Source organism: Cinclus cinclus, chromosome 17, assembly GCF_963662255.1.
Source record: "Cinclus cinclus chromosome 17, bCinCin1.1, whole genome shotgun sequence".
Classification (NCBI taxonomy): Eukaryota; Metazoa; Chordata; class Aves; order Passeriformes; family Cinclidae; genus Cinclus; species Cinclus cinclus.
In genome coordinates, this window is record NC_085062.1 from 5,640,204 (window position 1) to 5,664,680 (window position 24,477).

A 24,477-nucleotide genomic window follows, 5' to 3' on the forward strand; every position below is an offset into this window, starting at 1 on the left:
CTTCTGTTTACCAAGCAAACAATTCAGGAATTGTTTGAGGTTCATTCTCCTATGGAGGATTCTGGATTTAGAGTGAAAGCAGAAGAATTTGTAGTACTTTCTCAAGAGCCGTCTCCAGCAGAAAATATTTCACCTAAAGTTGCAAGACCATTCATAGAGGTAATGATTGACACACACATTAAAAGAACAGCTGTGCAACATTAGTATTAAACAGCTGACTAATCCCATTTTATTTGGCAGAATATTTTCAGTCTCTTTTTTCTGGTAGTTTTATGCTCTTTTGTCATTTGCCTTGTGACAAAACTTCCAAAAGCCCAAAGCTGAGTTTTGTAATTTCTGGGACTGTTTCTCTTGCTTGCAGCAGACTTACTCCAGAAATTTGTGTTGCATTTCAGTGAACTCCTTATGGAGTTTCTTTCCATAATTTTGAAGTCTTAATTATTTTTAAAATGTATCTCTCTGAAAGGCCCTCAACAGCATTGAAAGGGAGGATGAGGAGTCAAATGATCAGATACAAGAAATAGGATCTGAGTCAAGCATTGAACCTTTAATCTCAGAGCTCTGCGAGACAAAATACAATGAAGAGCCCTCACAGCTGCAGGAGTTAGTTGCTGTTGTGGATCAGGTACCATATCTTCCCTTGAATAGCTGGCTAAAAAGTAATGTTTAGTTCAAATGTTTCAATTTCTTTGCAGTCTGAGCAGTCTGACCTTAAAGCAACTTTGTTGTTTCTCCCATTAAATGAAAGGGAGATCTCCCACTGATTTAAAGTGTTAAGATGAGTTTTAAGGAGAGCTTTGATACTTGATGTAACATTTCCTTTGTTATCCTCAAAGTAACATTTTTTCCCTTTGATACTTCCCTCAGCTGACTCCAATTGAGAAGTATGCTTTGAATTATCTGGAGCTCTTCCACGGTTCAGTTGATGACAATGAACCACGGTTGAGTGAGGTAAAACAAATCTTTCTTTTCCATGTTTTTCTGTCACAGAACAGCATTTATTATATTTTCAATAGGAAATGGAAGTTTTTCCAATTATATGGAATATATTGTAGACAATTCTGTGATCTTTTCTCGCTATACCTTATGAGCAGGATGTCTTACAGAGAGCTCATTGTTTTGGGATTCTCTGGTTTAAGCAGGTGTCAGTTTATAATTTGTTTTTATAAAATGGGAATTGCTTTCAGCCCGGCTCAGCAAATATTTGTTGTACTCCATTGATAGCAGGGGAAGAAATTTCATTAATTTCAGTGAGCCTGTGTTCTGGTTGTCTTCATGGTTTAACTGAAATTCTTTGATTGCTTTATATTGATGGTTTAAGAACCCTCAACAAAGACCAAGAAATATCTTCTAAATTATTATGAAAGAATCTGTTAAGAAATTGCTATAAGATTCCTGTGTCTGACAATGTCAAAGTTCAAGGCATTTATCCATAAATTGCAAACTGATGACTTCTAGTCCAGTGTCTGTTACTGTATAAAGTTTCTAAGGAGTCTGACTTTATTCTAGATGGAGCTGAAAACTGCAAAGAAAGCCTGGGAAGTCCAGCATATGAAGGAGTTAAAGGAAAGAGAGCAAAAAATGCTTTGGGAGGATGAAGAGGAACTTCTAACCTACACTCGGGAGGATGCATACAACAAAGTAATTGCTGATTAGTCTTGTTTTTGTAAATAGTTACTTCTTAATAGTTACTCTGAGAATACCTTTACCCTTCAGGTTTCAGTTGGATCATTCAAATTATGTTCTCTTTTTGCTTTGTAGGAATATGTCTATGAAGGTCCAGATGGACAAACTGAAATTATGCCAGTAAGTAAAAGTAACAACAGGCAGCCTAAACAGGCTTTTTATTTTATAAAACATAAAGATCAGTGGAGAGTTAACATTGCACTTATTACAAACTTTATTCTATGCAGCTCTGGACTCCTCCTACTCCACCTCAGGATGACAATGATATCTACATAGATTCTGTTATGTGCCTGATGTATGATACCACCCCTATTCCAGAGTCAAAATTGCCACCAGTGTATGTGAGGAAGGAGCGTAAACGACACAAAACAGATCCCTCTGGTGAGTGCGTGCTCAAAACTGTTCTGAGATTTATTGCTGAAACTTTAAAAAATCGGGGGGTTTTCATACCTTCTATATGTCTGGTCCAGTAAAGATCAAATCTGCATGTTTGAAGGGATGAAAATTCTTGTCTCACCATGGCCTTGAAGCAGTGGAATCACTGGAAGGCCCAGTTCTTACAGTGTGTCTTCTCTTTAGACATAAAGGTGTTCTTAAAAGGACAGTTTTAGAAAGCAGACATTCTACTTTGTCAATTAGGACAGAGCTGGTCTTACTTTTTAACAGGCTCTGTTTAGTTCCTGGCTGTGCTTTACAGAGGCAGTGGGGGAATACTCTGTACATGTATGAGCTTTTTGCAGCTGTAGGTAGAGGAGTCAAAGAATGACAGTATCTTCCAATAATGCTTTATTTTTTGTCTTAGCAGCAGGTAGAAAGAAGAAGCAACGTCATGGGGAGACAGTTATCCCACCTCGTTCACTCTTTGATCGAGCAACTCCAGGAATGTTGAAAATGCGCCGAGAGGGCAAAGAGCAAAAGAAGAACATCTTGTTGAAACAACAGACACAGTTTGCAAAGCCTTTGCCAACTCTTGTCAAACCTGCTACTGAGGCTGGACAGGACAATCCAGAGTGGTTGATCAGTGAAGACTGGGCACTTCTGCAGGTCAGATGACACGTGCAGTTTTTCCGTCATTATGTTTTTATTCCTGCATTTTATCTCTTCAAGGTTATTTCTAGTTCTTAATGGCATTTTGCTCCATAACTCGGAACAGATTGCCTGTCATTTGTGCACCTCTAAGGAGAAATTAAAGGCTAAACTACAAAATGTATGATTAAGCCCTATTGTTTCAGAAAGCACTTAATATTATTCAGATTAGTTGGCTGGACACTGGATAATGCAGCTAAGGTTCTTCCCACCTTTGAGGAGAGTGCAGCACTTGAATAGCAGCTCTCTGTCCCTCTCATACCAATCTCCAACTGTTTCCCTGACATCAGTCAGCATTAAGGTACCTTGTGCTTGTGTATTCTCTGTGACTGTAGCTGAGCACAGAGCCTTAGCCCTGAGCTGTCCCACTGTAGTAATGGTGTGTGGGCACATGCAGGTAAGGGAAGGTTTGGAAGATGATGATTTGTTACCTGATGAATTTGTACCTTTCTCTATTGCAGGCAGTGAAGCAGCTGCTGGAGCTTCCTTTAAACCTTGCTGTTGTGTCACCAGCACACACTCCCAACTGGGACCTGGTCAGTGATGTTGTAAACTCCTGCAGCAGAGTCTATCGCTCGCCCAAGCAGTGCCGCAACCGCTACGAGAATGTCATAATCCCAAGGGAGGAAGGAAAGGTGAGTTCATGTGGAATGATGCATCTTTTTTTTACCTTAAGTTGTAGTGTTTCTTTTCCTTATCTCCATAAACACTTGTTTTTTGTTAAACGTTTCAACAGTGTAAATAAATAACTTTAAAAAGATCTTTTAAAATTATTCTCATCAGGATTTCCACTTATTTTATGTGATTTCTTTGAAAAGAAAAAGCACCTGAACAAAATCTTCCACAAAAGATCATCTAACTTTCCTTCTTATTTTACAGCTAATGTACGAAGCTAATCCTAAAAAGAAGACAAAAAGTATTTATAAGGTGTGCATTGGTATTCTTTCAAAATCAAATCTAGACACTGTGGTATTTAGCAGCAATGGAGGTGGGCAGATAATTCATATGAGATCCATGTTGAGTGTTACTTGAGTTCTGAAACATCAATTAAATTTCCAAATTTATTTTTCCTTTCTTTGTTGATACAGTGGATTGACACCAGACTTCAGCTTTTGGATTTGGTAGATAAATTTTAGATCATGCAAGAAGTTTGTGATTTCACTTAAACTGTAGTTGGCATTTTTCCACCAAACCACCACCATGTATCTTATCCTGATGGTATTTAAGATCTGTAAAAATGAACTTCATGCTAGAGTCTAAGTGGATTACAAATATGTAGTGAATTTGATGCCTGAAACACCTTTTAGTAAATGAGGATGAGAGGAGGCTACAGAAACAAAAACAAATTCCATGACTGTGAACACCTTCTTCCAAACCACACAGCAATTTAGTGACAGAGTTGGGTGGAGAATGCAGAACTTCGGGCTGTAGTCCCATTCTCTGACTGCTAAGGAGGTTTGTCCCTGACTGGCAGTTTCTGCTTAGGAGAAGCCAAATGTTAGACTGGCATGGTGTGTGGATGTTAACCTAGCTTTGTTGGGAGAGCAGTGCAGTGATGGTTTTGTTTTATTATCTTACGTGTGCGCTATGCATAACTATAAACTAATGGGCTCTTGGTTTGGGTAATGAATTAAACTTGCAAAATCTAAACTAAAGCGAAGATTCTTTCTCAAATTAGAGTTTGCCATTTTGTATGTCCCCAAGTGCTGATGCCAGTGTGACCGTGAGAACTGCTCCTTATTTTGCTCTTTCTTTATATATTTCCCATAGAGTTTTGTGTGACAATAAGTTATCAGTGGCACAAGGCAGGAACCAGTCTGTGATAGATATGTTGGAGAGTGTTTTTAAATAATCTACGAGCGCGCCTTGTGTTTAAACATAGACAAAATGCCCTGCTGGGTGAGTTTGCAATTGAAAGTTGGTTTGTTTTCTTTTTTTAGACTAAAAACAGTCGCCCACTTCGTACCAATCAGATCTATGCTCAAGATGAGGGTGCAACCCACACACAGCTTTATACTAACCATTTTGAGATGATGAAAATGATTGCAGGGAAAAGAAGTCCACCTATCAAACCTCTGTAAGTTTACCTGGGATCATTTGATCTCCTGTCAGCACAGATCTCCTGGAAACTGTTTTTTGAATGGCTCTCAAGACCCAGAGTTATTCTACACTCTGTGTTTCTGTTCATGATCTCTCTCTGTGTCTTCTGGGTTACTGGAAATACCTCCATATTTCATGTGTTTGGGTCTCACTGCAGCAATTTGCTCTTTGTCATTAAAAGCAGAACTTTAATCTACTTTAGATCTATCCATTTGCCTGACTTGTAAACAATTTGGTGTCTATGCTGTTTAGTAGTACATTCTTTTCTGTGTATCTTCCTGCAGTTTTTTTTTTATTTATTTAGTATTTATTCTGAGTCCTTCCTAAATGTCTGTCTATATGCAGGCTCCAGTACTGGTGGGAATATCATGGAAACTTCACCAAAACTGCAGTGTTATGTGCTAAAATATGTGAAATGAAATATTGTTCTTAAGATTTTTCTGTCTCCAGTAATACAGTTTTGCTCTATTTCAGACTTGGCATGAATCCTTTCCAGAAGAATCCAAAGCATGCATCAGTGCTTGCAGAAAGGTGAGCACTGTCTGTCTTGAAGGACTTAGAAATTGCATAAAAGTGCTGGCTTTTTGTTTTCCTTTTTTTAGGTTTCAGTTATTTCTAAATATTGTGTGTTTTTTCTTATTATTGTTTCTAGTGGAATCAACTATGATAAGCCCCTCCCACCGATTCAAGTCGCATCCCTCCGAGCAGAGCGCATTGCCAAAGAGAAAAAGGTATGGTCCCCATCTCTGCTGCACAAATGACTTCAGTAATTAAAAAATTAGGCAACAGATGAGGTACAAGCAAAGCTGCCTCCTGGGAGAATTTGGCAGTACAGTGGATGTTATGAGCAGCTGTACATTGTTCGTGTACAGGGGTTTAGATAACCAAGGCCCGAAGTGGGACCTTTCCTTGGGCCACTTGTCACACTCAGTCTCCTAAAACAATGAGGAGCATGTTTTTGCAAAATATACTAAAACATGTAAAAATCTTGTTTAATTTTTGACCATTCTCTAGCCTCCTTTCTTATAGTATTCTGAAAGAACTGTTTGTCCTTGCTTGTGGATGTTAAGTTGCTTGTTGTGCTGTGCTCTAAGCCATAAAACCATGAGTACAGCTGTAGTTTGAAACGAGTCAGGCTGTGTAACCTGGACTTGAAAAGCGAAGGCAGCTTTGTGAGCTGTCTCTGGAATTAAAGGGGTTTTGTGGATAGAAATAAAGAGGGTTTGTCTGTTGCTTTATTTTGTTTAAAAACAACCACATCTTACTTGATGCTTGAAGACTGAAGGTGCCCCTTGCCTTGCAGGCGCTGGCAGAGCAGCAGAGGGCCCAGCAGCAGACGGGCCCCCAGCCCCAGCAGCCCCAGGCAGGCCAGCAGCCCCCCCAGCAGCCCCCCGTGCAGCAGGCCCAGGCCCAGCCACAGGCACAGGCACAGGTAGTTCAGCAGCCACAGGCAGTGGTGCAGACTGCAGTCACTACTGTGGCCAACACAGCAGTATTGGTAAGAAAGGGAGAGCTCGGTGTCTCTGATGTAGTAACTTCAGTTCTTCTGTATTTGTTTTTATTATCTTCAGTGTTGTATTATAATTTGTTATTATTATCTTCAGTGCTGTATTTGTGTTGTGTTTTCTCTGGAAAGAGAATTTTAGGTCAGTATAGTGAGATCAAAGATACTTTTTCTTGTTTACTTTCCCTGGTTATGCTGGGTATCTTCTGGTTCCTTGATTTACTAGGACTATTCATACCATTGTAGCAACAGGTCTTGGCATTCTGAGGTGGAAAAACACCATGCAAAGATGGTGTTTCCTTTTTCACTTTAGAGTTCGTTTAATGAAGTCTGAGTGAATAGATGTAGATGGTCAAGGAGAAGTTATTTGTACGGAGAAGTTGCAGAATACAGAGAATAAAAGATAATGTAGCTGTAAGAACTACTCAGTTAGAGCTTAAAAACCAAGAATTCATTAACCTTTGCAAGCCAAGTGAAATGATACATCCTGCAGGAAATACCATGGTGCTTTTTCTGCAAATTTGTGCAAAGATTTCGTGTCTTCCCTAAATCTAGAGTCTGAATGAGTCTGAATACTGGTCTGTGGCTTTTATATTTAGAGCCAATCCAATTTGCATAGTAATGTGTGCAGGCAGTGGTAGATTTATTTTGCTTGTTGAAGAGCAAAAGTACAGCATCTTTTGCAGAAAGTCAGAGGATGTGTTCTGACCCACAAGCATTGCTGTGTATGAAGTGCCTAGTGATGTTCCTCTTTGAGTGGTTGTCTGTGGTGTGCCAAAGTAAGGTATTGCTCCCTTCTTCTGCTAACAGGGATGTCCAGTGACCAGGGTTTACCACACTCTTGGCTGGTCTACAGCTGCTCATTAGTGAGGCAGAATCCGGATATATGTATGCATTAGTTCCTGTGATCTGTAAAGTCAATGATCAGCTGCAGAAATCCCTGTGTGTTCCACTGCATTTTTCTTATTTTGTCACTTCTGGAGTACAGCATTGTGTTAAACAATGCTCAGTTTTCTTTTATTGTTTTTCTGAACTGTTACCTTAATTGTCTTCTAATCAGGCAGGCACCATCAAAACAGCGGTGACAGGGACAAGCATCCAGACTGGTAAGGAGACTTTTTAACTGGGTGTAGGAGGTGATGGGACATTGAGATTTTCACTTTCAGGATCTCACATTTAATCCTGGCTTGCTTTCAGCTACAGTGAGTGGAAATGTGATTGTGAACACTGTTGCTGGGGTCCCTGCTGCTACTTTCCAGCCCATCAATAAACGTCTGGCCTCACCTGTTATACCTGGGACGCTGACTGTGAGTAGATCCTGTCACTAGTTGTGTCCCTGGACACACAAGGTTGCATGTTTTATCGGCGTTGCTTTAGCTTTCCATGTCATCAGAAATTCTGCTTCTTGCAAATGTCATGCGCATCTTGGGGTTCTTTATCAAACTTTTCTCTTACCAAAATACCAGAACACTGATGGTTTGTCAGAAAAATGTGCTTAATACTGTTAAAAATAGTTTATAGGCAAGTGCTGCAAAAAGCAATGTATAACATCATTAATGTTTTCAGCCTGTAACTGTTTTGAGCTTTGTTAATGATGATCTTTATGATTACGTTAATGGTTTAAGACTATGGAAGATAAAGCAAAATATTGAAAGGTTCTAAAATCAATTGTCTGTAGTGGAGTGAACAGTTTGGTGATCAGCCTGTTGGAAGAAGATTTAACCACATGCTGGTTTTAAGATGCATCCAAACAGACACATTAGACAGATCTGGGGCTTTTTTTACTTTGGCATTTTTCGTGCTCGTTTTTAAAATTGCCTAGAAGGCAATTCCATTTGCAGAAGGTTCCGTAGCTGTGTGTGAGGCAGGGGAAGGGGGCAGTAACAGCTGTGTTCCCTTGCAGACCTCGGGAGGCACCGCCACTGCCCAGGTGGTTCACAGCCAGCCCCGAGCGGCCGCGGCGCCCGCGGCGTCCACCGAGCTGGTGACCATCGCCTCCACGCAGGGCGTGCGCGCCGTGACGTCCGTGACGGCCTCGGCCGTGGTCACCACCAACCTCACGCCTGTGCAGACACAGACCAGGTCTCTGGTGACCCAGGTTACGCCAGGTAATGATCCTGTCTTCAGGGACTTTTTCCACTAGTGCATAAAGGGCACCGGAATTCCTGTAGATTCACCACCACAGCCCCACAGTATTGGAAGTCTGGGGTGCAGTTAAGCAGGGCTATGATTTTTAACTTGCTTTATTGTTGGTGCTCAGATTATATTTTTCTCTGGTATTTCTGGATGAAGTATGGCAATAGAGAGCTTAGCCTGTAAGCATTGCAATTTAAAAATATTACTAACAATCTAGCGGTAAAATATTAGAATTGACTGTCTTGACTAAAAACCATTGTGAATAAAGGCCCTTGTATTTTATGATCTACTCTGCTTTTACATCATGCTCATGATAATATGTTCTTACATGTAGTAAATCCACAAAGTGTGCAGGGGCAGAAAACTAAGCATTTAACAGCTCGACTTCTCAGGTGAAATTAATGAGTCAAACTGAACGTTGAAAAGCTTTCATCTGAACATTTTGTTTTTTCTTTATTCACAGCTACACCAACAGTCCAGCTGTCAGGCAAAACCATCACCCCTGCTCACTTCCAGCTTCTGAGGCAACAGCAGCAGCAGGCTGCTCAGGTGCAGGTCCCACAGATCCAGGCTCAGGCACAAGCCCAGTCTCCAGCTCAAATAAAAACTGTTGGGAAATTGTCGCAGGTGAGGAAACACTCATGAAGTAATGTAGCACATTGCTCTCATTACTGTAAGCTTCCTTAGCAGTGTGTGCTCTGTCCTATTTTCTTGGGCTAGAGTGAAATGTACTTCTCTCTTAAATTTCATCCTACTAACATTTCACACAGGCAGTGAGTATGACAGCACTTTCAACAGTAGATTAGGGCAGGATGGAAAGCACTTACTGTTGCTCACTGAAAGCCATTGTGTAAAAGAGTTACATTTTAGATACTTGATCTTAGCTCAAGTCTGGTAGAGAACAGTTTTCATTTTAAGCTTTGGATTTATCTCCATTTCTCTACTGTAATGTAAACCATTGGAAACGATGGAAATGTTTGATTTTTGCAGGAGCAGCTGATCAAGTTGCAGAAGCAGAAGCTGCAGCTTCCCCAGCAGCAGGCAGCACAGCAGACACAGCAAGGGGCACAGCAGCAAACAGCACAAGTGCAAGTGCAGCAGCAGCAGCAAACTCAGCAGCTCACTGCTGTGACAGCCCCTCGTCCTGGCGCGGTCCTCACGGGCACTACGGTCACCAACCTGCAAGTGGCACGCCTGGTGAGTTGGCTTTGGCTTGGCAAAAACAGTCTCAAACCTCTCACTCTTGGCTGGTTTAAATGGGCTGGGCACTGATCATTCGCACTCACAAGTGCCCTTTGCATTGCTCTGGCAGTTCAGGAAGAGCAGCTGTAACATAAATAGCTTTACATTGTACTTACCCATTGATACCATCTCTGAATTGTGTCACAGTACAGGAGCCATTACATTTAGAAACATTTACAGCTATCCCTTTATAATCACCTGTTATATGCAGCAAATTTTTCTGTGCTGGTACAATAATCTTCATTCCTTACTGCTTAGACTCGTGTTCCTGCTTCCCAGCTCCAAGCACAAGGACAGATCCAGGCCCAGACTCCACAAGCAGCACAGGTTGCTCTGGCAAAGCCTCCAGTGGTGTCTGTTCCAGCTGCTGTTGTGTCATCTGCAGGAGTCACCACACTCCCTGTGACTGTTGCAGGCATTAGTGTTGCCATTGGGCAGCCACAGAAAGCAGCAGGTATGTGAATGCAAGTTGGAAATAGGAAGAATTGTATTTCATAGCTGTCTCCTATGGTACAGACAATTTTTTTCTTGTAGGAATATTGTTGGAACAAGGAATTAGCTTATTCGTGCCCTTAGATAAGACATTTTCTCCACTGTCAAAATCATGTCTTATTCCCATTAAAATCAGTGGGTTGTTAGTGCTCAGAGCTATGCAGATGTGTAAGTCTGTAAAAGTAGAATCTGTGTTTGCAAGCTGTGATAACTGGGGCAAAGCAATAAACTGAAGACTCTTACAGTTCTAATTATTTCTGTAATTTTCAGGAGGCCAGACAGTAGTTGCACAGCCACTGCATGTCCAGCAGCTGCTAAAACTCAAGCACCACCAAGCAGCACAGCAGCAGAAAGCCATCCAGCCCCAGGTTGCACAGGGACAAGCTACTGTGCAGCAAAAGGTACTATTGTCTGCTCTCCCATTAACTCATGCAGTGAATCATAGGTATAGCTAGAGAGAACAGGTTCTCAGGTGTTCATTTTTTCTGTAAAATGGTTGTTTTTTTGGTAGTTTGTAGTAAGTGTATTGTTGTGTGAGTGTTGTGTGTAAGGGAGAAACTTTTCATTAAATACTTTAATTCTGAATATTTGTGCAAATGCCTGAAAACTTTCATCTAGTGCTCATTTTTTTGTTGCTAATCCGAGGAGAATTTTTTCAGTAATTAAATTTAATTAATCTTTTCTCCCCACATACCTTTTCTTTAAAATACACTTATTTTTATAGTCACCGATGTCTTTTTTTCTCTTGTGCAGATAAATGCTCAACAGGTTACAGTCCAGACCCAACAGCAGACTTCACAGCAGCAAAAAGTAACTTATGCTACACAGCCTGCCATTAAAACACAGTTCTTAACAACTCCAATTTCCCAAACCCAGAAACCAGGTGGAACCCAGCAAGTACAGGCCCAGATTCAGGTACAGGTAACACAGGTTTACACCTTTAAACTGTACTGGGACTGCAGAATTGTAAAGACTACAGGTGAGGTAGAATTCAGCACCCACTTACTTTAATTCTAGTCACACATTCATTTAAACAGACTTTTTAATAAAATTCATTAGTTGATGTGGCCTTACAGCAGGTCAGAGCAACTACAAGCTGTAAGTTCACCTTTCCTCTTTAAATTAAAGTAATTGAGTCATTCCTTTTCGTTAGGCAAGGGATTCCATACTGTGTTTGCTAAGGAAAATTCAGCCAGAGTTTTTCCTGTTTCTGGTGCCTAATCTCTGACAGCCAAGGTGACAACTCACATAGTTTATTTTCTGCATAACTGGATCAGCCTAACCAAGGAAAAAGGGGGTTAGGAACTGGAAGCCTTAAACTTTCAAAAGTATATCCCAGATAATGTAACCTGTTAGAACTCATGTGCTTCCCTCAATTTTATAGGTAGTAGGGAGGAAATTACTGTGTTGTAGTTAAAATTGAAAATATTTCTCTTCCTCCCCTAGCTAAGTTCTTCGGTTCACGGATCTAAAATATTTCACAAACATTAACCCTCACTGAAAATGCCAAGCTGCAACTTACTATGAGCAGGCCTTGGGGAAGGTGTTCCCTTGGTAGAAGTTTTGCTAGATGTGGTGTTTTGCTGCTATCAGCAGCTTTTTATTTTGATCCAATCTTTCTTTATTTCATATCACTACAGGTTGCAAAACTCCCACAAGTGGTCCAGCAGCAGGCTACTGTTGCCAACATTCAGCAGATGGTTTCAGTTTCCCAACAGGTAGGTTTTGCTCTTGTCAAATATAGCACTAGAAATAAGATCTTTAGAAAAGCTCATTTTTTTGGAATGTGGGTATTTTTCACCTTATGTGTGGCATAGGTAATATTTTTGAAGGATATAGCAAGTGCCTTTCTATAAAAATAATTCTTGAATACTGAATCAGCTAAGGTATATTCTCTGGTCTAAGACTTTTGTAGATGTAGCAGTGTTTGTTCATCACTGTAGATAAGCTGAAAAACAGATTTTTAAGTGTTTTCTAGAGCTGAAAGGATTTTAAAAAGTTGGTTTCTGGTGATGTATAGTCAATATAGGAAATCATTGAACTAATGAGCATCATCTGAGCTTTTTCCTCAAAAATTAGGACAAATTGAAGGTTAGAAGTTATTTTGTTTCAGTTCATAGAGCTGTGCCAAGTGCTCTGTAAGAGGCAGAACGGTGTGGTAGCTGTTCCAAATGCGTGCTGGTAACAGATGGGGGCTCTGGCAGGAGAAGGTCAGGTGGTTTGGTTCCCCTCCCCTAAGGACCAGGCAGTTTCAGTAACACTGTTTAGAACAAAGTCATCCAGATCATTAGCAACAGGCATAACTTAGGCAGTTGATTGGCAGGAATGATTTCACTTTGGAGGGTGGATGAAGCTCTTGCCTTTGGTGCACAAAAGTCTGGGCCAGTCGGCTCTTAATCTGCCACAGTTTACAGTGCAGGGTTTTAGTGCAGAATAAAATCTGTGACTTCTTATCTCAAAGTAGTGATAAAGTGGTATAAACTGTCTGATAACCACCTCAGATGTGAATGCTTCAAGGACAAAGTAGACAGCAAGAAGTAGAAACCTCATCAGTCAGCACAAGCTGAGTTACCCTCTGTAGTCAGGAAGATCTTGCAGATCATTTTCTGAAGTCATCCATGGTGGCATGACTCTGGGACTGTTGGAGCCTGTGGCAAAAAGACAAACAGTTTCCCTTCCATGTACACCAGTGACTTCAATGGCAGTAGGTTTTGGCCATGATAAGTGTTTTTAAAACAATATCCTTTGTGTATGTGGCATTCTTTTTATCTGCATTTTTAATGCATCCCACTGGAATCCTTTTGGATCATTCAAGAGTTAATTTTCCCCTGGAGAAGCCCTTGTAGCTTTGTTTGGCTTCTGCATCTGACAAGGGCTGCTGAAGCTGCTCAGTTTTCATTACCTTGTCCTCTGAACAAGGAAATTTTGATTTTTTTTTTTTCTCCCTTGCTCTGGGTAGAGCTATGAGAATTAGATGTCTGGATGGAGTTCAAACTGTTCTACCCTAAATTGGCAATAGAGACTGGCAGCTGTAGTCTGAAAGGGTAATGGCAGAGACTGGTGGGAAGCCTCAGTGACTATTTATTGTCACAACATGGGTGCAGAGTCAGTATTTTAACCTCTTTAGTCCTCTGGCTGTCCCTTTCTTCTTTTCCCTGCTCCTTCACTTCTGCAGTACAGGAATTTTCCTGTGTATCTGGTAGGGTTTCTGTACCTTTCATCTGCCTTCTGTATGCATCTGAGGGCATGTCCTTGGATTTGCACTGCAGAGACCTGAGTTGCAGGCATCTTGGCTCTTAGTTCTGATTTATAAGGCTCTAGAAAATGTGACAGAATGGTGTTTCTCAGTGAAACCACAGATCCTGTGTTCCCAGAATCACTGTCTGAGATGTTTGTCAGTTAAGAGAGCAAATACCTAAGTAAATAGGATTCCTTCTGTAGAGCAGAAATTTAATGACTGCTCAGTTTAATGCCAAATTATTTTGTAATTGCCTTTTCATCCTGATGTGTAGGTACAAGCTCAGCCCCAAACTGTGACCCTTTCTCAGACGACAGCAGGTCAACAGCAGGTTCAGGTGATCCCTGCAACCACTGCTACTGCCCAGGTTGTGCAGCAGAAACTGATCCAGCAGCAGGTTGTGACCACAGCATCTCCCCAGGTTCAAGCTCCGGGTGTACAGAACCCAGCCCAGACACCAGCAACACCTGAAGCCCAGAGTCAGCAAGCAAAAGTACAGATGAGAACACCGACTGTCAGATTAAAGGCACCTACTAAACCAAGTTGAACTATTGCAATAACAGGGAAACACAGTATTTTGTGTTTGCTGAGACAAGTGAGAAGCTACTGCGAACATCCAAATGAAGAAAAAACACCTCTATTTTTTTTTTTTTTTGTAGCAGAAGATTTCTTGCTGGTGAACATTTAAACATGGAAACTCACATGTAACTTCAGTGTATCAGCAGTTGTTTAGCACTCAAACTCTGTACAAGATGCATTCTGCCTGTGTTCTCTGTGCTCATTCAAACCAGATAAAGCAAGCATTACTTAGGTTCAAATTCTGCCCAGCTTCTCAAAAGTGAAATGGTGATCTGCCATAAATGTCAGTAAAATCCATCTCTGTTGGAATACCACACCTGCCTGTGGGAATGTGCAGCTCCTTTCTGTAGGTCAGTGTGTGCTCAGTACCCACAGTGAAGCCACACAAAGAACCAGGTGTGGTTCATACAGCACAGTATTTTCCATCTGTACAAAAGCTCTGTGTTGTTCTTCCCTGTGGTAAACGCCCCTGGAAGATCTAACACATGCTTGAAGTGCTCCCTACAAAGTTTAGCCAATAAATGTGAAAACCTGTAAGTATATGTAATTAAGAAGGAAAAAAAAAGGTTTCATTCTCCATTTTTGTAAGTCTTTTAAAATGTTTGTTAGTAGTTTTTGTGTACAGTTTACTGAATCACCCAACCTGTGTGCTCATTCCCATGTTTCACTTTAAAATAATGGATATTTTAGGCATGAGCTGAGTAAATACTGTGTTGATAGTAGATGTGTATTAAAGTGTAGCCCATTTTTTTTTTTGTAAAAGTAGATACAGCTGAACAGATGATCCATAGCTGTTTCTCATGGGACTTCTGTCACGAAAAATCTCCAGCTGATAAAATCAAATCTCTCAGTTTCATTCTGCTCTTGCAACATGTTTAAATGTTCAGTACTTTTTACACAGCTTTCAGCTTGGGGGGTGGGAGGCTGGGGGAAGGGGAGAATAGTGAAATTAAATCTAAGACTTAATTCTTCAACTGTGTAAAGATTAAGATCTAACTTTTGTACTATTCTTTTACTAAAGCTAACGATGAATGTATCTTCAGGTGGGTATTTTGGATGTGAATAGAGCATGGCCTCTTCCTCCAAATCAGTTTGCCTTATTGTTATGGAGAAAAAGCAAAAAAAGCTGCATAGAACTGTGGGGGGTTTCTTTACTTTTCTTGTGTACAATGAATAACAGACTTTGCAAACAGCGCTGACTGAGGAATCAAAAAGCCCATGGTGGTTGAAGGGATTTATTTTACTTTGGCCATAAAACTGCACAACATGTAAAATTCAGATAAAATTACAACATTCCTTTTCTGAGATGGTTTTAAAATCATTTTTCCATTCTGTGATCTTTTTACTCTTTTACGAAAGGAGCCTATTTAAGGGCAAGGAAAGCATATATTTTGTTTTTACCTCTGTATGTCCACACTTGTTGGTACCTGGTAGTACACATGGCTTAAACAAGAAAGAATTCTCAGCCAGCTCCTCTGTGTTAGTTGGGATAGGTACAGACAATTCTGTTCATATCACAAATGTAAACGTTGGCTTTGGCAGTGTTACTGATTTTTTTTAATACCCGTTTTGTCCTGCATACTTTTTTCCTTGGACCCTCAGGTCCACAAATACAAGGGCATTTATTTTTTTTTTTAAAGCTGTTTTTGCACGCAGTAATATTCCCCTAACCCTGCTAACACCCTGTCGTGTGCCATCCCCTAAACTTCACGGTCAGCCAGGGAGCTGGCATTGCTGACAGCGGAGTAGTTTAAAATGCAAAGCAGATGCAGTGGTAATGGATAGTGACACTGTGTACAGTATAGCCTTGCTCATCCAAAAAATATTGCTTAGTTAGCCCCAGTTTTAAGTGTTTAGCTTTTATGATGTGCATGAAAGTCAGGGTGGGGGGGGAACAGTTCCAGCAGCGGGAGAGCTGTTGGCTACGTCGTTGTGCTGGTCTGATTTGGTGTCTAAAGAGGCGATTGTTTCTTGTTTAGGTCAGTTGATGAAGATAAAAAGTCACCATCATTTTTATTTTTCCTTCCAAATTTTTTTTTTCTTCCTTTCAATGTGTCTTTCTCCCAGGAGTGTGTTAGGAAGTCGACCTGTACATAAGTGATGACCATTTGTACTGGACCCAGTAGGATGATAAGGAATAGTGCTGTATCCAACCTGAAGGTGTAATAAAGTGTACATTTTTATACCGCCGCCTCGCCCTGCCTTCTGTACCGGGGGAGGAGGGCGGTGCTGGACGGGAGGACGGACCCATCCCCATCCCCATCCCGATCCCTGCCCCGGCGCCGGCCCCGCCTGCGGGCGGAGCTGCCGCGGCTCCTCCTCTCTGCCATCGGAGCATGGCGCGGGAGGCCGCGCTCGCCGCCTGCCTGGAGGCCGTGCTGGGCAGCCGCTGCAGCGCCAACCGCGTCTTCGAGCTGCTGGAGCCGCTGGCGGTGCGGGCCGGGCCGGGCCGGGCCGGGCGGGGAGCGGGCTGAGGGAGAGCGGGCTGAGGGAGGGCAGCGCGGCCGGGCCGCCGCTCTGACACGCCGTTCCCCAGGGCCAGGAGGAGCCGGAGGACATCGTTAGCGCCGCCAGGACGTGCAGCCGGCTGTTCGGGGCGCTGCTGGAGCGGCGGGAGCTGTTCGTGGGGCCGCTGCCCGACCAGGACGCCTCTCTGGCCGGTGAGCGCGGAGCGCGGCCCCGCGGCGCTGCCCGCCCCGGGCGCGGCCTGCCCGAACCCGGCCTGTGTGTGAGTGTGTGTCTGTCCCTCACAGAGAGCTACAGCGCCGAGGACAAGTACAAGATATGGATGAGGCACCGCTACAGGGACTGCGTGGGCTGCCTGGGGGAGCTCATGGGGCACGACTCCTTCCAGGTCAAGGTAGGTCCTGAGCCCGCTGCTGACCCGCGGGTTCACGGGGATCCCTTGAGGTTATCGCCCAGTATTACAGTGTGAGAGGGCAGGCGGGGCTGTAAGAGAGCACTGGTGCTCTGACTCGCCTCTGCTCGCCAGCAGCGAGCATGCAGCTTTCTCAGGAAATAATATTTCTTCCTCCTCTTGAAAGTTGCTTCCTTTGGGTATGATCCCTGGTGTTCTTGTTTAGGTGTTTATTTTCTGGTTTTTTTTTTCCTTTTTTGTGATGTTAATTTCTTTTTTAAAGGAGCTGGCACTCTGCACACTCATGAAGTTTGTCGACTTGGAGGCACAATATCCGTTGATCAAAATAGAGTGGAAGGGAGCTTTAACTTTTCCGTGTGACCTTCTTAAGGCAAGCTGCAGAACTGAAAAGTCCCTCTTGTCAGTAACCTGATGGTGCACGAACAAACTCATGTGCCCTTAGCCATCTCACTCTCTGCTTTAGTGCTGTAAGAGACTGACTTGTTGCTTTCCTTTCCAAACCCTTTGTTAGGTAGTTGTTGATGGTTTGCTTCCCACCAAGGAGGATGCCTCTCTCCTGATCTCCCGCTTTCAGGAGTACATGGAGTACGACGACGTGCGGTACTTTGTCATGAAGGCTGTCACTGCCAGCATCGGGCAGGTCATGCAAAAGACAAAGGAGGTAACAAATTCTTACTGCTCTGCATGAGCTGCTCTGGGTTGTGTATGTTGTGTGTGAAGCAGGGAGGAATTAGTGGTATATGGAAATATTTGGAAGCCAGAGAAATGAGTATGCCCACTGAAGGCATTGATTTTTTTTTCTTATGCATGTCAGTATGCCATACTGACATGCGGCTTTACTCTGAAAGACATATACTGTTCTTTCTGGTCTGTGCTCTAGCTTCTCTTTTACTTAAAATTCCACAGCTTGGGTGACAGAGAATTTTTAATTCTGTTTACTCTGGTGCAGAGGAAGAATCTGTTGCCTCCATTGGATCCACCAGCTTTGTTATACCAGAATAAGTACAGAGATAAGTTTCATGTTGAATAAACAAGTAATATTCCAAGTTGAGGCTGCAACAGAGAATATACCAGTGTGTAGTTTAGTCATCAATGTTTTCCCTTTTCTTTCCTAAATATATTCAGTACTTGGAAACAGGGCAGTGTTGAAGCCCTCTCTTGCTATCGGATGTGGAACTTCCTTCATGTTTGTTTATATGCTTTTTTCCTCAGAGACCACTGCCTTTTTACCAGCAGAATGTATTTTCCCTCATCTCACCCATTAACATGCCAAACAAAGAGTCTGAGATGGTCAAATTTATGGTCAAGCAAGGTTAGTAAGCTCTGCATGATGAACTGTGTGTGAAAAGGAAAATCAGGCTTAAGATTTTTAGCATGTGAAGACTTTATTATTGTTTGCTGATGAAGGTCTGTTTCTTTGATTGCTGTAATTCTAAACATTCCTTAGTCTGCAGGGGAGTCTGTTGTGGCTTTGGATCAAATCAGTTGCTTCAGCCCAAGTTTTTAGAGCATCAAAGGGCTAAGTTTAAAAGGGTCATCTTAATTTTTTGAGTATCCATTTCAAGTTCATCATCTGCTTTCCCTTTCTTCTTAGATAACCGGGAGGAATTGAAACTTTCAAAGCTGCAGGTAACTGTTCATTTGGTGCACTAGAACTGAAATTTTATCTGCTTCAAATAGAGCATTATTTGTACCAGTGTGTTTAACTCACTGTTTGCAATTCTGTTTTAAGGCACACAAGCAGGTGTTTGAAAAAATGTGGCTGACTTTTCTGAAGCATAAGGTGAGTGCTACTTCTGCCACTGACCTGCATCACTCTTTCATTTAAGGATTGCTGATCCTTAGCAATTGTGTCCAGCCTTGCACAAGCTGCTGCTAGGACCCCTGTTTGTTTTGAGTGTTGGGTGAGAACAGCCCAGTGACTGTTTCTGTTGGATCACTCTGCCAAGAAACATGACTTCATATATGGCCTGCTTTTTCTCCTTACTCTCAGCCTTTTTTCCCTACTTTAAACATCTCAGCCCATAAGGGTGATCTTCAGCATAACAATCTCTGCTTGCAAACTGAAGCTTCCTTTTTCCTGGTGCTTTTCCCCATCTGAGTGATGACACTGTTAGCTGTGAGCACCTGCTTCTCGAGTGAACTTGGCTGGTGTCACTTGTAAACTCTCCCATTTGGGAACGGCTGCTGCATGCTGTTCTGTGTTTTCCTGGCACGTTCCCTTCTGCTTGTGCATTGTCTTTTTGAGCCACAGGTTGCTGCTGCTGTCCGAGTTCTCCCTGCAGTGCTTGTTTCTCTGTGTTGTTTTGTCCTTCACAGCTGCCCACTGGCCTTTACAAAAAGGTTCTTGTCATTCTGCACGACTGTGTCCTGCCTTACATGAATGAGCCCACTCTCATGATGGACTTCTTGACAGTGGCCTATGGCATAGGTGAGTGGGAACAGCCTTTTATCCTTTGTGGCACCTCCAGCATGGGACAGATGGACTTGGAAGCTCTGCTGGATGCAGCACCACGACTTGTGTGATGGAATAGGTGTACTTTTGGCTGGGATGGAGCTAAGGAACTGTCCCTGAAAGTGAGATGATTTTACCTGCCTTTGTTGATGTCATTGCTTTTTGTGTGTAAGGAAAATCATATTTAAGGCTTTGGGGAAGAGTAGAATACTGGAGTGATTTATTTTAAACATAGAGTTCAGCCAGTGCTGCTGATCCAACCACAGGATCCACAGATTCCTGCTGAAGTGTCCTTTCTAAGCAGACTTTTGCTTCCCCAGTGTGACCTTGTTGATGAATTAGAGCAGGACATTTTTGTGTCTCAGTTGCTGAACATTTGTTCTACTAAACTACAGCTTAATCTTTGTAAGGAAATTGGGAGCCTCTGGAAGGGTGTAGATGAAATTGTTTCACCTTTCAGCCATTGCACTGTCTCTGATCTCAGGTATTGAGTTTTGTGTTCCTTCTGGAAAGATTTTATTAGAGAAAAAATGTGAATATTGTTTTTTTCTAGTTATTTTTGTTGTGTTGATACCTGCCTGCTTTCATACAGGTGGAGCAATCAGTCTTCTAGCTCTAAATGGATTGTTCATTCTGATTCATCAGCATAATCTGTAAGTGAAAAGTACATTGTTTGAAGGAACACGGGTTTTTGTATTTATGTCTTTATGTCTTTATGTAAGAGGAACTGAAATGGATTCATCACACCTTCAGGCTTTGAAATTCCCCCATGAGAAAGCCAAACTGCACAAGAGGCTCAGGCTGTTTGGATGCTGAGCTTTATTGGCTGTCTTGATTTCTTTTACAACAGAGCCCAGATATTCTCTTCCTCTAGACTGTGGTTGCTCAGCACTTAAAAATCGATTTCCACTGATCTGATTACAGAATGAAGCCATAGTCTTTGATGTCCCTTTCACTGCCTCCTGTACCATTTGCAGATACTGGACATGGCTTCACACCCTGAAGGTGGCTGGGCACTGCAAGAGCCATAAGTTCACTTTGCAGCTTGTTTTCAAGTGGTGACTGTAGAGGGAAGTGTAAGAGAGCTAAACAAAGCACAGCAGTGGGCTGGGGTGCTCTTAATGAAAGCACAAAAACATTTAGACACAGTCCCTCTCTGCACCACTAATAGATGTTGTATTTTTCCTCTTTTTCAACAGGGAGTACCCTGACTTTTACAAAAAGCTGTACAATCTGTTAGATCCTTCCATCTATCACGTGAAGTACCGAGCTCGCTTCTTCCACCTGACTGATCTGTTTTTGTCTTCATCGTGAGTAGCATCTTTCTTATGTATGCTCATGTATTTTCCTCCTGCTTTTCTGTTCTTGAACAGTCTCCCACACGTCTGGATTGAATGTATTCAGTGTACCTGCTGGATTAGATACATTATTATGGAGAAAACATAATCCATGATTATTATTGTAGCCTTGTGTGATTTTTCATGTGCTATTTTTGAAGATTTGCCTCACAGCCATAGATTTTCAGAAAGGAATAATTACAGTTAGCTATCAGAGTTTGAGCTGCAAGTGCTTATGGATGTGTTTTTGAACTCTGTTCCACTTTGGGAAAGTGATGAGTTTTCTGCCTTGTCTTTGTAAAAATGGAAAAGTAAAACTTGAAGGCTTTTTATAGATTACAATGCTGTTGATAAATGGATGGCTTTTTGCAGACATAAAGCACTGAAATGTGAAGTGTTTGACAGCCTGTCTTGATGTTGTCAGTTCATTGTATACAGGGAAGAAACCGAATAGGCAGCTGGTCATATAGTTGCTGTCATATGTTATAAAATAAACCAGCAGCAACACAGCACCAGGCACTTCATATCCTACCCCCTTGTATTCCTGGTGTACTTTGGAGACAGTGACAAGACCTGTGGATAACTTTGTTGAGCCTTGTGGATACAGTGAAGTCTAAGTGAGTGACAATTGTCATTTTCATCCCAGCTCTTCTGATGTGAAGAAGAGGCCTAAATGAGCTGTTAGAAATTTACATTTTTACCACACAGGAGCTTTATGTTCTCATTAACAGCTGCAGTGCTTGGAAGTGTTACGTAAATTTAACACCATGGCCTGTGTATTAATTAAACCCACAAAATGACATAAGAAGAATATAATTGAAGTTGTCTGGCCAAGCACTCAGAAGTTAATGAAAGGACTGAATAAAGTTTACCATGAGAATGGCCATGTACAGGGGCTGTGCTTGGCAATGGTGCCACATGTCAGGATTGAATATCACAGTGATCTGTGGTTATTCATGCACTGAATGTAAATTCCCCTAAAAATTTGTTCCAGCGAGCTCACAATCTATTGCTGCTTAAAAGCGAGATTCCTGAAGCTTCTCTTTACTCCATAGCCAAAGAAAGCCTGGCGAGCCCCGCCGATCTCTAATCTGAGGTGCTCTTAGGGTGGCTGAGGCTGCTGGCTGTCCTGCCAGGACTGTGACAGGCTGTTCCCTCCTGTCCCCAGGCACTTGCCCTCATACCTGGTGGCAGCGTTCATCAAGCGGCTGGCCCGGCTGGCCCTCACAGCCCCTCCCGAGGCTCTCCTCATGATCATTCCCTTCATCTGCAACCTCTTCCGCAGGCACCCCGCCTGCAGGGTGCTGGTGCACAGGCCAGGAGGGCCAGCAGGTAAGAGGGGAGTTGTGGTATGCCTCTAAGACAGCATAAAGAGGAGCGTTCCTGTAGAGGAAAAGGGGAGATTGCAGTTCTGAGGTTTGGAAGGTTCCCTTTGTTCTGTCCCTTGAGTTTGTGGAAGGTCAGCAGGCTCCTGCTGTTGAGTTCAAAGCTATACCAGATGCCCTACTTCCTATGCTCTTTAAAAGTAACGTGGTTCTGTAGTGCTGCCAGCAGTGACTCTTGGGTCATGCTGGGATGTGTCAGTTTGTCCCTGGACCGTAAATGACTTGGGAAGGAGCAGCTCTGGCTGCAGCACTGCTCTGGCCTGTGCTCCCCTTGGGTTTATGTACATCACACAGGAGGTATTAGCTCTGTATCTCCTTTTCCTTAGATATGTCAGAAGATCCATATGTTATGGAGGAGGAGGAGCCATCTGAAAGCAGGGCTTTGGAGAGTTCTCTCTGGGAGATTAAGGTATGTCATCCCAAAATGAGCATCTGATTCTGGTATGGGTCTCTTCCACCCTTGCTTCTTCCTTGACATGTGTGGGCAGTGGATAGCCCCTCTCACAAGAACCTGCTTGACAGATATCTTGCAAATGAGATGAGTTCTTTGCATCATTTTCTGTTCTAGCAAAGGATTCCATGCTGGAGAAATGTATGTACTAGTTAGTGAGTGGCTTGTGAGCACACATTTGAACTTGTAGTTCACAGCTGAAACAGACTAAATAGGTGCAAGTATATCAGACTTCTCCTTTCTCTGGACAGGAGAGAGGAACTTGGTGAGCACTGATTAAAGTGAATTGAGTAGACCCAGGTTATCCTCCAGAAGTGAATGAGGGGTTTGTGTAAGGGGCTGAAGCAGCAACAAGAATGATGTGCAGGAGCTGGAATCCTGGAGAGCAGGAGCTTGGGTGTGGTATGAGGGCACTGTGAAGTTGCAGCATTGTAGGCATGGCCTCTGGATGGATTGGTCTTGAGCTGGATGTGGCCATGTGAGAGGAGCCTTTGACATGTTTGACAGATGCCTGAAGTGAGGATTTCTGGAAGCTGTGTAGTAGCATGTGCAGCAAACTTGGATCTGATGGAATTTGGTGGTCACTGAAGATCTGACCAACAAATGGGCAGACTCCTGTGTGGGAATGCAGATGGATGTGTGTTACCCTGTACTTATTAGATTATCTCCTATTTGTCTTGTTTTTCAGTCTCTCCAGAACCATTATCACCCAGATGTGGCCAGGGCAGCTGCTGTCCTGAACCAGTCCCTGTCTGAAATGGAGGATGACATATCAGGGCTCCTGGAGCTCTCAGCTTATGAGGTAATGGTGCTGTACCTTTATGAATGACTGGAACCAGAGGAAAAGATTCTGGATGCAGCAGCTGTGTCCTGTTCATCTGCCTTGCTGCTTGGGAGGGAACTACACTAACTTGGTTACCCAGAACCAGGGCAAACCAGGAAAATGGTCTGTTAAATAACAGCATGAGCAACAGTGGTGACTGACAGGGCTGGTTTTTTTATTATTTTTAAATTTATTTTTATTTTTTAAGTGTTTATTTGCTGGTTGTTTTAAGACTTTAGAGTGAGCAGTGTTGTTGGGGTGAAGAGCTTGTTCTGAGTTTTGACAATATTTTCTGGTTTTTGTTTTGTAGCTTTTTGATAAAGAAGTAAAGAAAAAGGCTGTTGATGTGCCCCTGGAGTTTGAGCAAGTACGAGGTTTGTTTGGGAAGAAAAATGATATTTTTGCAGAACACTTCAGTTTAGACTGATGCCATCTCTTACCAGAACACATCTGTCAGCAGCCTGATATTAGGGACACTCAAGAAGCTCCCATGTGCTCAGCAGCCCTGCCCTGTGAGGAGAGCTGGACTGCCTGGGCTGCAGCCTTCTTCAGTGCCCCTGCCACTGCCCCTGGATGGACTTTGCTGTGTATCTCACCCTTGCATAATGCCACCTGGTATTTGGGAGGGATCTTTCCTTGGAGAAAGGATTTCTGGGCTTCTTCATGGCTGGAATCCCAGTCCTTCCCCCAGAAGTGCTGGTGCTGGCTGTGACCAGGGACTGCATCAACAGATAACTCACTGCTGTTCCATGGAACTGAGGGGAATTGCATTCTCTGACTGCTCTTATTTTTCAGACTTTTTACTTTTATATGAGAGCTGTTTGTAATAAATGTCTTCAATACATACATGTAAACACCTGATGTATTACAATTATATTTTTATATGCACATATGCACTTTCAAGCTCATCTTCAGAGGGAAGTTTTATCTTCCTTGTACTCAGCACTCCCACGTTTGTGGCACTGAAACTGGTTTGTCTGACAACTCAGAAGATGCTCAGTAAATCCATCTATGAAATGTTGCTGGTGTTCCTTCCTGTACATCCATCTCATGCACTAAGGCTGCTGGATTCCAAATGCTCATGA

The 24,477-nt window shown here is 42.6% G+C and overlaps 2 protein-coding genes across 2 annotated transcripts in view; both read left to right on the forward strand.

Moving 5' to 3' along the window:
- The window catches only part of EP400 (E1A binding protein p400), a 44,647-nt gene extending 28,394 nt beyond the window's left edge, over nucleotides 1-16,253 (forward strand). Inside the window, exons 30-51 of the mRNA XM_062504049.1 lie at nucleotides 16-159; nucleotides 467-625; nucleotides 868-951; nucleotides 1,510-1,641; nucleotides 1,762-1,806; nucleotides 1,914-2,067; nucleotides 2,489-2,730; nucleotides 3,234-3,407; nucleotides 4,713-4,849; nucleotides 5,347-5,403; nucleotides 5,525-5,603; nucleotides 6,176-6,370; nucleotides 7,437-7,482; nucleotides 7,574-7,683; nucleotides 8,280-8,484; nucleotides 8,976-9,139; nucleotides 9,503-9,709; nucleotides 10,013-10,208; nucleotides 10,520-10,647; nucleotides 11,000-11,161; nucleotides 11,887-11,968; nucleotides 13,766-16,253. Of these exons, the coding sequence (XP_062360033.1) occupies nucleotides 16-159; nucleotides 467-625; nucleotides 868-951; nucleotides 1,510-1,641; nucleotides 1,762-1,806; nucleotides 1,914-2,067; nucleotides 2,489-2,730; nucleotides 3,234-3,407; nucleotides 4,713-4,849; nucleotides 5,347-5,403; nucleotides 5,525-5,603; nucleotides 6,176-6,370; nucleotides 7,437-7,482; nucleotides 7,574-7,683; nucleotides 8,280-8,484; nucleotides 8,976-9,139; nucleotides 9,503-9,709; nucleotides 10,013-10,208; nucleotides 10,520-10,647; nucleotides 11,000-11,161; nucleotides 11,887-11,968; nucleotides 13,766-14,031 (3,168 nt within the window). The 3' untranslated portion in view covers nucleotides 14,032-16,253. The remainder of the gene's footprint in view (nucleotides 1-15; nucleotides 160-466; nucleotides 626-867; nucleotides 952-1,509; nucleotides 1,642-1,761; nucleotides 1,807-1,913; nucleotides 2,068-2,488; nucleotides 2,731-3,233; nucleotides 3,408-4,712; nucleotides 4,850-5,346; nucleotides 5,404-5,524; nucleotides 5,604-6,175; nucleotides 6,371-7,436; nucleotides 7,483-7,573; nucleotides 7,684-8,279; nucleotides 8,485-8,975; nucleotides 9,140-9,502; nucleotides 9,710-10,012; nucleotides 10,209-10,519; nucleotides 10,648-10,999; nucleotides 11,162-11,886; nucleotides 11,969-13,765) is intronic.
- A 146-nt stretch (nucleotides 16,254-16,399) lies between these two features.
- NOC4L (nucleolar complex associated 4 homolog) lies at nucleotides 16,400-24,259 on the forward strand. Its single transcript, XM_062504296.1, has 15 exons — nucleotides 16,400-16,501; nucleotides 16,609-16,727; nucleotides 16,821-16,923; nucleotides 17,204-17,311; nucleotides 17,453-17,602; nucleotides 18,154-18,253; nucleotides 18,536-18,570; nucleotides 18,674-18,724; nucleotides 19,261-19,372; nucleotides 19,989-20,049; nucleotides 20,596-20,706; nucleotides 21,902-22,065; nucleotides 22,445-22,527; nucleotides 23,258-23,371; nucleotides 23,703-24,259. Exons 1-15 carry the CDS (start codon nucleotides 16,400-16,402, stop codon nucleotides 23,817-23,819), a joined length of 1,530 nt encoding a protein of 509 aa, XP_062360280.1. The 3' UTR covers nucleotides 23,820-24,259.
- Nucleotides 24,260-24,477: the final 218 nt, after the last annotated feature.